Below are 14,134 nucleotides of genomic sequence, written 5' to 3' on the forward strand. Positions count from 1 at the left end.
TTCGTCGTTGAGTACACTTTCGCAGGCGCTCCTGTCTATGATGCAGCGTCAACGGTAACCGCAGCCATGGTCTCCGAGCTGATAGTCCATGCTGCTGTAAACGTCGTCGAACTGTTCCTGCCAATGGTTGTTGTCTTGCAAACGTCTCCATCTGTTGACTCAGGGATCGAGACGTGGCTGCACGATCCGTTACAGCCATGCGAATAAGATGCCTGTCATCTCGACTGCCAGTGATACGTTGCCGTTGGGATCCAGCACGACGTTCCATATTACCCTCCTGAACCCACCGATTCCATATGCTGCTAACAGTCATTGGATATCGACCAACGCGAGCAGCAATGTCGCGATACGATAAACCGCAAACGCGATAGGCTACAACCCGACCTTTATCAAAGTAAACGTGATGGTACGCATTTCCCCTCCTTACACGGTGCATCACAACAACGTTTCAACAGGTAACGCCGGTGAACTGCTGTTTGTGTATGAGAAATCGGCTGGAAACTTCCCTCATGTCAGCACGTTGTAGGTGTCGCCACCGGCGCCATCCTTGTGCGAATGCTCTGAAAATCTAATCATTTGCATATCACAGCATCTTCTTCCTGTCGGTTAAATTTTGGTCTGTAGCACGTCATCTTCATGGTGTAGCAATTTTAATGACCAGTAGTGTATGATTAAGTGAGATGGGTGGCGTATCTTACATGTTTATGGCTGCTGGATCTCTTTTTGTGGTGGGTTGTCATTAGTTGTCTACAAATTAATATTACTGATTACTGGCGTTTTATGCTAGCAGGATAGTTATTCTGTTACCATGAAATGTTTTGCAAGTGTAGTGTACGGTATGTATTTCCACTTTTAAGAGCTTTACGTGTGCAGCGTATCTTATGCTACACTTTATGACTTTCACTCGTGCACTAAATGACAGTCATTGAAGGTTAATTGACGCACGTCTGCACAACTATAAATATATACAGCTAAACAGAATGTTCATAAGTTGCTTTTCAAGGCCACCACGAATTATCTCGAGTGTGTAACAGAATTTCTCTCGTCGTCTCATACATTTGCAGAACTTGTCTGATTGTGCCGATAACTGACGACACGGCCTATAGTACTCGCCACGTTGCTTACGAGACAGCAAAGCTCATTCACACATCCGGCGTTATCTTTATTACCAGAAGCCGCTATGCAGCACTCGTATCCAAGCACAGAGGCGTCGCGATATCCATCCCATCCTAAGACGTTAAAACCTAACCTACTTCACACACAGAATGGTCTAACCTAACCTAGCTGGCCTCCTTGGCCCTGGCAAAAAAGGACGAAAGAGATCGGAAGGTCTAAGATGGAGCTATCGGGCGATGTTGTCGGGTGACCTCTGGCGACAGTGTCTGATGGCTAGGCCGACCTTGAACAGCCCAGGTCCGCTGGTCCGTCCGTTCACGCACTTTTGCGGCAAGGCTGCTACAAATTTTCTAACCAACCATCTTGAAATAATGTTGTGTAGTCATAAAAGGGAGTGCGACAGAGGGTGAAGGAAACTAAAACTACGTCGAATATGCGTAATCTAGATTTAAAATATTCATGATTTTCCATAAGAAATATTTTCTGGTACGTCATAAAATGCATTCATGGTTAAATATATCTTAAAATATTCGAAAGATGTTCTAAAAACCCCAAACACATTTAATTTCATGTATATTTCACTTTAGACACAGTTATTGAGAATCGCATTACTTCTCGAGCATTCCATTCCGACATATTTCTACCGGCTCATGTGGCGTAATCTGAGAGTATTCTCATACATTAAGAGACGATGTTCTGTCTACCGAGGTAACGTGTCGCTAGTCTGTCGCTGACATTGAGTGCTTGGTAGGAAGTAGCTCGATTAGCCGTCGCGGGAGGGGAAGGGAGGGGAACAGCAGACGCCGTTGCGAAACGCGCGGATGAGTCAGCAGTAACAGCCACCCAAGGTCAGCAGAGAGCATAGTCGTAACACAAAGACCTTATAAAAAATAACTAGACTCACTGATGGCGCTGCAGTCGCGGGATAATTTGAACCTTCGGCTGGACGCCATTATAGTGGTTGTAGTCTGACGTGTTGTGTAGTATTGTTGCTTATGAAGACCCTGATTCAACGTTGTATATTTGTTGGGGCGTACATACAGTATTTGTTACTCGTAATTCTACTGTCTGTACGTTCCAATCAAAAGAAGTACAATGGTGAAGAGTTGTGCAGCGATTAATTGTACAAATACATTCTAGAAAGGAACGAATATTACATTTCACAGATATGTGAATATTTTAAGTTGTTTGTATGTCAGTGCACTTGATTAATAAATGTTTTTGTAACATGGTATTAGCATAACGCCTGTGCATCTATTTGCAGGTTTCCTTTCTCAAAACACAGCTGTTACAAAAATGGTTACACGCTGTCAGGAGGCAAGATTTCCGACTGACAGAATACCATTTTATATGTTCTGATCATTTTGAAGAAAGTTGGATGATCGGTACTGTTTTCATGGTCTAGATTATGTTGAAACTTGTAATTTGGTCGTGAGTTGCCAAAGCACTATGCCATATATAACGCACTTCTCGTCATAAAATCTAAAGCAAGGTAGAGTCAGAAAATATCTATTAATATAGTGGGGAAATCTTCGAGTATTTTGATGCATTTTGCGTACATCTATCGTAAATGAACTACGAAAAATGCTAGGGGTGCAGTACATAACTTTTAGCTACGGCAGATTCCATGTAGTACGTAAGATAAATTCATAAACAGTGACTAGTTGCTGTTTGTTCATAAATTAAAAAGTATATTGAAGTAACGTATTTAAATGAGGCATTATGTTTGTGACCTAACTCAAGGGAAGGCATTTTATAACCAAAAGCGATGTATAAACATTCGAACTCCGCGCGTCAGTTTACCACTCTAATGGCCGCCGCCCAGCTATTCAATTTGTCCGCTCTTCACAGTCGACCACTCGCGCAGTTGTGGGGGCCTGACGTAACAGCACCGGCTGGCTGCGCCATTTAGTAGCCGCCGAGCACGGAAGCGAGTCGCAGTCATGGAGAGGTACGCGGGCCGTGTCGCACTAGTTACTGGCGCCAGTGCCGGAATAGGAGCGGCCATCACACAGGCGCTGCTCAAGAAGGGGCTCACCGTCGTGGGGGTCGCGAGGAGAGTGGACAGAGTTAAGGTGGGCCTAAACTCGTGGTCTTTTCAGGCCAGTCTACTGCAATCGCTGTTTCATACGTAATATATGTCAGTCATTTTATTTTCTTGCAACTATAATGAAATCTGATTTGGGTCAGATACTTTCGATTTATTTAAAATATCTTCAGTGGTCAATGTAACAGTTATGCGTATCCTTACAAATCATGTTAACGAGATCGTAAACAGCAGTGATGTTAAAATTGTGGGTCCTACGTTGTTTCCGTGGTTCTTTGCATAAAAAAACGTGTGATTTTTTAGCGTACTGTTTTCTTGTTTTTGTACGTCCTGATTCACCCGCTGTACAATGTTTTGATCTCGTGAAATGCGATTCCTTGTTTTGTTTTCTACGGCCGTGGCAACGTCTGTATTTCACTGTGTTTCTAAGTACCTAACTGTGTGTGTGTGTGTGTGTGTGTGTGTGTTCTTACGCGCAGAGATATTTTAGGTCACTTGGCTGCAATCAAAACCCAGTACACAAGGTGAATTCGTATCTATAAAAATATGCAAACGCAAAATACTGTGTGTCAGTGCAGAGTCAAGAAAATAGAACGCTTCTATGTAGAAGAATGCTCCGAACCAGTATACTAGCCCAAAAACATAAATGATTTTAAAGATGAGAACTACCGATGTTCTCGTTTCACCAGTTTATACAGACTCTTTACCCTAACTTACTAACCCTTCGTAAAATTTAAAGTTGCAGTGAAGCATAGAACAGGACATTTTGTACTTAATTTGGTATGCAACATACCATTGTAGATCTAACTGTAATTAACTAACGCATAACCTTTAAATACACTACGATGTCTTTCGAATAAAATGTGGATTGGTAAACTTCAGGGTGGTTTAGTAGCAATGTAATCCTACCCCCCCCCCTCCCCGGCCCCTCAGTCAAACTTTTAGTGTTCTAGGGTAACCACCGAAGAGAACACAAGCGAATGCGCAACAATGAACGCCCAGATATAAACACTCTGTGTGCGTGAGCAGACTGCGTTCGGTTGAGTTTTGTTGGCATTCGCCTGCGTTCGCTCAGGTTTCCCTTATTTCCGTCGTTTAGCGAACCATCAAAGGAAGTTACTGCGCTCTTTGTTACAGTGCTAGCAGTACTAAAAGCTCTTGTGCTATTTTGCCCTTTTTTACGTACGTTAAAATGAGATGGAGAAGCCGAAAAGAATGTAATCGCATTGCTGGAATGGAAGAGATGCGTATCACAGTTGCGAAAGGAAATGTGACTGACAGAAAAATAACTAAGGTCCCAATGGGAGATGTGAGAAAGACGATAAATTCCATAGATACTTTCACCAGTGAGACGCAGAATGAATGAGCATAACCGTTATATTTATTTTTATTAAAAAATAAAGCACAGAAAATTTCCTTGAAAGTAAATAAGTGCGAATATGCATCTATTATGCTGATTAAAATTAAAAATACACGAACGACCGACTCATTTTCGTTGCGTACGTTCTTGGTAGCTCTAATAATGACTGATGTATCACAGTTACCTTAGAGTCTTTTGTTCATAAATAAAGGTGTTTTACGTGGGATCACACCATTTTGTTGTTGTTGTTGTTGTTGTTGTTGTGGTCTTCAGTCCTGAGACTGGTTTGATGCAGTTCTCCATGCTACTCTATCCTGTGCAAGCTTCTTCATCTACCAGTACCTACTGCAACCTACATCCTTCTGAATCTGCTTAGTGTATTGATCTCTTGGTCTCCCTCTACGATTTTTACCCTCCACGCTGCCCTCCAATGCTAAATTTGTGATCCCTTGATGCATCAAAACATGTCCTACCAACCGATCCCTTCTTCTAGTCAAGTTGTGCCACAAACTTCTCTTCTCCCCAATCCTATTCAATACCTCCTCATTAGTTACGTGATCTACCCACCTTATCTTCAGCATTCTTCTGTAGCACCACATTTCGAAAGCTTCTATTCTCTTCTTGTCCAAACTGGTTATCGTCCATGTTTCATTTCCATACATGGCTACACTCCATACAAATACTTTCAGAAACGACTTCCTGACACTTAAATCTATACTCGATGTTAACAAATTTCTCTTCTTCAGAAACGATTTCCTTGCCATTGCCAGTCTACATTTTATATCCTCTCTACTTCGACCATCATCAGTTATTTTACTCCCTAAATAGCAAAACTCCTTCACTACTTTAAGTGTCTCATTTCCAAATCTAATCCCCTCAGCATCACCCGATTTTATTTGACTACATTCCATTATCCTCGTTTTGCTTTTCTTGATGTTCATCTTATATCCTCCTTTCAAGACACTGTCCATTCCGTTCAACTGCTCTTCCAAGTCCTTTGCTGTCTCTGACAGAATTACAATGTCATCGGCGAACCTCAAAGTTTTTACTTCTTCTCCATGAATTTTAAAACCTGCTCCGAATTTTTCTTTTGTTTCCTTTACTGCTTGCTCAATATACAGATTGAATAACATCGGGGAGAGGCTACAACCCTGTCTCACTCCTTTCCCAACCACTGCTTCCCTTTCATGCCCCTCGACTCTTATAACTGCCATCTGGTTTCTGTACAAATTGTAAATAGCCTTTCGCTCCCTGTATTTTACCCCTGCCACCTTCAGAATTTGAAAGAGAGTATTCCAGTTAACGTTGTCAAAAGCTTTCTCTAAGTCTACAAATGCTAGAAACGTAGGTTTGCCTTTTCTTAATCTTTCTTCTAAGATAAGTCGTAAGGTTAGTATTGCCTCACGTGTTCCAACATTTCTACGGAATCCAAACTGATCTTCCCCGAGGTCTGCTTCTACCAGTTTTTCCATTCGTCTGTAAAGAATTCGCGTTAGTATTTTGCAGCTGTGACTTATTAAACTGATAGTTCGGTAATTTTCACATCTGTCAACACCTGCTTTCTTTGGTATTGGAATTATTATATTCTTCTTGAAGTCTGTGGGTATTTCGCCTGTCTCATACATCTTGCTCACCAGATGGTAGAGTTTTGTCATGACTGGCTCTCCCATGGCCATTAGTAGTTCTAATGGAATGTTGTCTACTCCCGGGGCCTTGTTTCGACTCAGGTCTTTCAGTGCTCCGTCAAACTCTTCACGCAGTATCTTATCTCCCATTTCGTCTTCATCTACATCCTCTTCCATTTCCATAATATTGTTCTCAAGTACATCGCCCTTGTATAGACACTCTATATACTCCTTCCACCTTTCTGCCTTCCCTTCTTTGCTTAGAACTGGGTTACCATCTCAGCTCTTGATATTCATACAAGTGGTTCTCTTCTCTCCAAAGGTCTCTTTAATTTTCCTGTAGGCAGTATCTACCTTACCCCTAGTGAGACAAGCCTCTACATCCTTACATTTGTCCTCTAGCCATCCCTGCTTAGCCATTTTGCACTTTCTGTCGATCTCATTTTTGAGACGTTTGTATTCCTTTTTGCCTGCTTCATTTACTGCATTTTTATATTTTCTCCTTTCATCAATTAAATTCAATATTTCTTCTGTTACCCAAGGATTTCTACTAGCCCTCGTCTTTTTACCTACTTGATCCTCTGCTGCCTTCACTACTTCATCCCTCAGAGCTACCCATTCTTCTTCTACTGTATTTCTTTCCCCCATTCCTGTCAATTGTTCCCTTATGCTCTCACTGAAACTCTCTACAACCTCTGGTTCTTTCAGTTTATCCAGGTCCCAACTCCTTAAATTCCCACCTTTTTGCAGTTTCTTCAGTTTCAATCTGCAGTTCATAACCAATAGATTGTGGTCAGAATCCACATCTGCCCCTGGAAATGTCTTACAATTTAAAACCTGGTTCCTAAATCTCTGTCTTACCATTATATAATCTATCTGAAACCTGTCAGTATCTCCTGGCTTCTTCCATGTATACAGCCTCCTTTCATGATTCTTGAACCAAGTGTTAGCTATGATTAAGTTATGCTCTGTGCAAAATTCTACAAGGCGGCTTCCTCTTTCATTCCTTACCCCCAATCCATATTCACCTACTATGTTTCCTTCTCTCCCTTTTCCTACTGACGAATTCCAGTCACCCATGACTATTAAATTTTCGTCTCCCTTCACTACCTGAATAATTTCTTTTATCTCGTCATACATTTCATCTATTTCTTCATCATCTGCAGAGCTAGTTGGCATATAAACTTGTACTACTGTAGTAGGCATGGGCTTTGTGTCTATCTTGGCCACAATAATGCGTTCACTATGCTGTTTGTAGTAGCTAACCCGCACTCCTATTTTTTTATTCATTATTAAACCTACTCCTGCATTACCCCTATTTGATTTTGTATTTATAACCCTGTAATCACCTGACCAAAAGTCTTGTTCCTCCTGCCACCGAACTTCACTAATTCCCACTATATCTAACTTTAACCTATCCATTTCCCTTTTTAAATTTTCTAACCTACCTGCCCGATTAAGGGATCTGACATTCCACGCTCCGATCCGTAGAATGCCAGTTTTCTTTCTCCTGATAATCACGTCCTCTTGAGTAGTCCCCGCCCAGAGATCCGAATGGGGAACTATTTTACCTCCGGAATATTTTACCCAAGAGGACGCCATCATCATTTAATCATACAGTAAAGCTGCATGTCCTCGGGAAAAATTACGGCTGTAGTTTCCCCTTGCTTTCAGCCGTTCGCAGTACCAGCACAGCAAGGCCGTTTTGGTTAATGTTACAAGGCCAGATCAGTCAATCATCCAGACTGTTGCCCCTGCAACTACTGAAAAGGCTGCTGCCCCTCTTCAGGAACCACATGTTTGTCTGGCCTCTCAACAGATACCCCTCCGTTGTGGTTGCACCTACGGTACGGCCATCTGTATCGCTGAGGCACGCAAGCCTCCCCACCAACGGCAATGCCCATGGTTCATGGGGGGAAATCTACCCTCTAAATAATACGTAGCAGATTTTATCAAGTAGCCTGTGAATAGGTCGTATGCGCATCTCACATTTCATTAATCGTAGTTTATTGATAACTTCCTTATAACTATTGAATTGTGAAACAGATAGTAATGTTTCCGACTGCTAATAACCAGAGTGTAAATACTAAACTTTCTTCCGGTTAAGCTGGTCGTCGGTGATCAGTGTTCTAATTTTAATTTTTATGCTCAGTTGTAATGGGAAGCCAGTGAAAAGCAACAACCGACATCTGTACGAAGTTTTGAACTAAAGCTAACGAAAGCTGAAGCTGCGATTCAGTGTTCACTACCACGCATTTCGTGTTTAGATACAAATTCAGTCACCTAAATTCTTCTTTTAGTACTCTATTTTATTTACTCATTTTACTATGGTTTGAAGCTCCTCTTTTCGTTCTTCCGTGTTTGCGATTTAAAAGCTGGGTTGTTTTGGAAATCAGCCATATGCAAACACAGTTAGTTGATTTTTATATTTACCCAGACATGTTCCGACACCAATGTTTCATCTTCTGTGGTCAATTTTTATTTCTGTAAAGTATAATATCACATTTCTAATAATTTAACTGCTGCAGGCCTAAAAAATACAATATTTGCAATTTTCTTAGTTTGGTTTAGACCAGGGGTCTCCGAAACCGGCCCGCGAGGACCGGCAAACTGGCCCGCGTTAGCTGGCCGGACACCCCCGGTATCCGGCCCGCCAAATATTTGAGGTGGTACCTATACTGCCAACAACTGAGTTTCGAGGTCTGTCGCGACCAATACACCGCGATATCGTCGGAGCTCTATCTTTACAAAGCGGAAGGTCGTGGTTAAACTTGTGGCTACCCACAATAAACAGACAGACCATTCTCCGTGCGAAAGTGAAAAAAAAGAACGGGTAACAGACTAGTTTGGTGAATCGTATAAAATATTTTTATTTAAATGCAATTTAATGAAAATACAATACATGGTGTACATAATGTTATTGGATATTTTAGTTGTAACTGATGTATAAAAATAACAGTAATTAATTTATATCTTGAAAACTCACAGTGTTAGAGTATTCACGTAAAGAAATTTAACATCTTAGTCATAATTAGTGACTTTTATGTAGCTGTAACTTTCCTTTCATAATTATCTCCAGTTTGGGATCAAGTTTACTGGCAGAGATAATCATCAGCGACTTCAGATTCTCATCACTTAATTTTGATCTGTAAATACTTTTTGCATGTTTCATTTTGCAGAAAGTTTTTTCACACAAATAAGTAGTGCCAAAAGCGGAAAAAAGCCGCGGGCAAATTTATGTAAATTTGGAAACTGTGTGGATGGAAGACACTTATAAAATTCCATTAATGTTAACTGAATGTTTTTCTTTAAAAAAGTCGCTACATTGCAAATCAATAATTTCAAACTGCAGTTCTGCGGGTAACGCTTCTATATCGACGTCAAAGGGGTTTTGAAATATCTTGATATCGTTTGAATTTGCATCGATATCTGAAAAACGTGATTCAAAATTAATTTTTAAAGCGTCAAAAGCTTGAATTGCGAATGTTACAGGAAATGGAATCTGTTTCCTGACCGAATGTTTGGCATGTATTAAAATGCGTGAAGCATACTTTGTTCAACTCAGATTGAAACAAAGCAATATTTTGTCGAAGGGACAACATGCATGTGTAAATCAGGCAGAAGCTGGTTTTGACCTTGCAGTTTTAAATTAATGTCATTCATATGTTTAGTTAAGTCTGTATAAAATGCTAGCTTCCATAACCAATCTCCGTTCCGTAACTCAGCCAGAGGGCGATTCCTTTCGTTCAAAAAAATTTCAGTTACTATTCGGAGTTCAAAAAAACGGGTCAGAACTTTACCGCAGCTAAGCTAGCCCACTGCAGTACAATATGGCAAGTCGTTTTCCTCAATATCTTCAAGAAACTCGCGGAACTGGCGATGACTGAGTGCATGGGATCTGATATAATTAACAACTGAAATAACTGGCTTTAAAACTTCTGACATATCTAAATGTTTTCCACACAAAGACTGTTGGTGAATAATACAATGCATTACTAATGGTTTTGAGCCACCGTCACTTTCTACGGCCTTAGAAAGGAGAGCAACACCTTTATTTTTCCCACACATGTTTTTGCCACCATCAGTTGCAATACATTTTAATTTCTTCCACTGAAGATTGTTTTTCTGAACTGCCCTTTCAACTCCTTTAAAAATATCTTCGCCAGTGGTCGTCCCGTGAATACTGTGAACATCAAGGAGCTCTTCATACACTTCATAATTTTTGTCAATCCCTCGAATAAAAAGTAGTACTTGAGCAGTATCTGATACATCTGTTGACTCATCCACGGCCAAAGAGAACCAGTCTAAGTCTTGATTTTTGTCACGCAGTTGCGCTGATATACTTTGTGCAATGTCATCTATCTTCGAGCCACAGTGTTTGCCGACAAACTTATGTTTTTAAATAAATTAACTTTTTCTTGGCACATTTCTTCTGCTGTTGCAATAATGCAGTTCTTAATTAATTCACCGTCGGTAAATGGCTTACAGTGTTTCGCTATTAAATGAGCCACACGAGTTGCAGCATGTTGTTCAGCATTTACTTTCTTAAACAGTGACTGCTGGGTTTTTAGCTGGCGTTTCAGAGACTCATACATTTCTAATCGTTCGCATCCTGTAAACTTGGAGTAATTCTGAGAGTGCTTAGTCTCATAATGACGTATTATATTGTATTCTTTGAAGACTGATGGGCTTATCGCACGAGTCCAGTTGCTAGTCTGTGTGTCGAGGCGGGAGAGCCTCCGCTGTCCATTCGGCGTCTTCTCCTCGTGGTACGGCACGCGTACAGGGCCAAGTCCACTCCTCTTTCATTGACGTCCAACACTTTTTCCCAGCCGGCACTGGCACGTCTCTTCCGCCACCGTCCGGCGGCAACAAAGCCGTTTGGCATCCGTGCGAAGGAGAGTCTCGAGTCAGTACACCTGGAGGGCATTAAGGTACTCCACCAGGGATGGAGTAGGGGATCTCCCTGGCGACTACAACGGCCAAGATTACTTCTTGATCTGGCTGCTTACAGGAAGTATTGTACCCCGGACCACCTTTTTAAAATTCAACTTACTGCGATTTTAGAACGCCATTCCGATTTTATTACTGTTTACACGGATGGGTCTAAACAGGGGGATTTTATGGGCTGCTCTGCTGTGTTTCCCGATACTGTCCATCGGATAGGGCTCCCAGAGCAGTTCTCAGTTTACTATGCAGAACTGTTTGCCATTCTGCAAGCATTAGAGCATATGCGCCGACATCGTGGCACGAAATTCATCATCTGCTCCGATTCCCAAAGTGCTCTACACGCTCTTGAACAGATGTACCCAGCAGATCGGATGGTGCAAGAGGTGCAGGACGCACTCCTGCTCTTGCAACAGCAGGGTAAGGTAATTTTCTGCTGGGTTCCAGGGCACATAGGGATTCCTGGAAATGAACTTGAAGATGCGGCAGACAAGGAGGCTTGCTCCATCCCACCTCCTGCTCGCTGTTCCGTCCCCCTGCAGGCCATTACGTCTTTCGTGACTCGGAAGGTCATGCGTTGGTGGGAGGCTCAGTGGCTGGACGTGAGGGATAATAAGTTGCGAGCGTTGAAGGATTCTGTCCGACCGTGGCTCACCTCCTTCCGACAACGACGCGCTGAGGAAGTAGCCCTTACACGGCTTAGAATAGGACACTGTCCTTTGACACATGGTTTTCTGTTACGTCGTGAGGAGCCACCAACGTGTCAGACATGTGGGACACAGCTGTCGATACATATTTTAACTGAGTGTGTTTTATATGCGGGTTTGAGGGACGATTTCAGTTTCCCACCAGACCTACCCTCTCTTTTAACTAATAATGAGGCGAGTGTTGCTAGAGTTTTACGTTTTTGTGTGATGTCTGGCCTTCTTCCCAAAATATTGGGATTGAAGTCTTAATGTGCTGTCCAGTGGTTTGGTCACCCATTATTTGTAAGTGGTCACTCAGCCACCGTTAATTATTATTCCCTGTTAGTACCACTATTTTATTTTTAGTTTTATCTCCCTGTTTTGATGTGCTGTGTCCCATCTTGCAATTTGAACAATACCAATTCTCTCACAATTCGGCTCTGAATTGAACTTTTGGGAACGGGCGCTGATAACCTCGCTGTTGTGCGCCCTAAAACACTAATAATCATCATCATTGAACACTGATATTGCTTCATTGCAAATAATACACATTGGTTTGTTGCTTGACTCCACCACAAAATATTGACATCCCCACTGCTCTTTAAAAATTCTACAATCACTGTCAACCTTTCGTTTCTTTTCCAAATTTGTGCAGAACTTTACAAAAGATTGTAACCTGAAAATAAAATTGTGCTATTTAATACTAATAAAACTAGGGAGCAGTCTGCCTATACAAAATGCAATGAATTTATTTTTAAGGTACTTTAATTATTAAATTAAATACAATTACACTGTAGTTCCACTAAAAGATACAGTGAAAAAATACTCAAGTCGTGCTATACGCATTTCGATTTTCAGATTTTCCTTGTCTCTTAGAATTCAAACTTTGAATTGTGCTAGACTTCGTCGTCTCACCTACTAGTACAGCGTATAAAACACTAAAAAAGTCGTGAGACACTCGCAACACAGACACAGTCACGAAACAGAACTATCCAATATATGCTCTGGCTCTGCTACTAGCTACAAGACTACGTAACTAAACTTATTGTTGCGCTGCTTGAAATAACATTGCGTTGACATACTCTACCTCTGTTACGTCTTGCAGTAATAGTGTTGCTAACAATGATTTTGAGATTTCGTTAACTTTGCAGGACGCTTTCGTGAAGAATATACAGTGACACACTTCTTTGTCGGTGAAATTCGCCAAAATAAAATACGCCAGAATTTCGGTCAGGTACGTCCACCAATCAAAATTATGTAATTAAATAAAAATTGTAATTCGTTTCAGTTCTAGCTATTCCCACAACCTTAGATTTTTGCAATTTCATCTTTCCTTTAGCCTTACATTACGGTGATCATGGAGTGCTAGGGTGCTTTAATCACACTAGGTAGATCTTGGCCCTTATGACTTCGTGGAGGAGTCAATGTGACCCGCGGACTAAAACGTTTGGAAACCCCTGGTTTAGACGCTCACTTTAAAATTACATCGCTAACTAAACTGTATTATTATACATCAATTTCAGTGCTCGTTCTCATCGTCTTTTTGACAGCATGTCATCTGCAAACTAACCGTGATGAAAATTAATGCGTATTTGTGGAGAGCTGTTTCGAGGGTAGAGGTTCTGTTCGTTTCTTTACTTACATTTTTCGTCCTGTTTTAGAGTCCCCGGTTGGTGTCTCAATCAACTGCTGTTTAGTGCATTGTTTTCAATCAGTTTTTCCAAATTTCCGCTCACTACTTCACCTCACATGTACTTGCAAAAAATGTGACGGAATGTAATCTGAGCACACTCTTCTGACAACACATTCAGTGAGAGGTGTTATGTTGTTCTCATTGCTTACTTGTTCATCGTTGGTCTTGTGTTTGTTGTGGCACTGATTTCGGAAGTGTGTGTGTGTGTGTGTGTGTGTGTGTGTGTGTGTGTGTGTGTGTGTGTGTGTAAGAACGAATGGAGGAGCTTCAAACCTTAGTAAAATGAGTATTTCAAAGCCAAACCAAGCATTTCCCACAAAGGTCTACATAAAATTAAAGAATACAACAATACAACTTCCTAAAACTATCCTCAATATCAGGTTTAACAAAATCTGTATGAGTAATAACATAACCCCCTTGTTTTGAAAAAGTCAATGTAAATAGCAAGTTACCTGCAGCACGAGTAGCCAATAGAAAAGTTATTTGGTTAGAAGAAGATATTCGTTTCCTATATGCGAAAAAACAGCAGCTTAATCTTCAGCTGTACAAAATTGAATTAGCAAATCTCTTGGAAACACCAACTCATTTGGATGAGATAACTCAAGAAATCAGGTCTTACACAGAAACACTAACGAACAGAAAGAAAGAAAGACAAAATGA

The 14,134-nt window shown here is 41.1% G+C and overlaps 1 protein-coding gene across 5 annotated transcripts in view; it reads left to right on the forward strand.

Moving 5' to 3' along the window:
- The window catches only part of LOC126237512 (farnesol dehydrogenase-like), a 269,788-nt gene that overhangs the window by 214,132 nt on the left and 41,522 nt on the right, over positions 1-14,134 (forward strand). The window contains exon 1 of one of the 5 annotated variants that reach the window (XM_049947679.1): positions 3,042-3,191. The exons of the other annotated variants lie outside the window; for them this stretch is intronic. Within the exon in view, the coding sequence (XP_049803636.1) occupies positions 3,060-3,191 (132 nt within the window). The 5' untranslated portion in view covers positions 3,042-3,059. Of the gene's footprint in view, positions 1-3,041; positions 3,192-14,134 lie in introns of those variants that run through there. 5 annotated transcript variants of the gene reach the window in all.

This window comes from Schistocerca nitens, chromosome 2, assembly GCF_023898315.1.
Source record: "Schistocerca nitens isolate TAMUIC-IGC-003100 chromosome 2, iqSchNite1.1, whole genome shotgun sequence".
NCBI lineage: Eukaryota > Metazoa > Arthropoda > Insecta > Orthoptera > Acrididae > Schistocerca > Schistocerca nitens.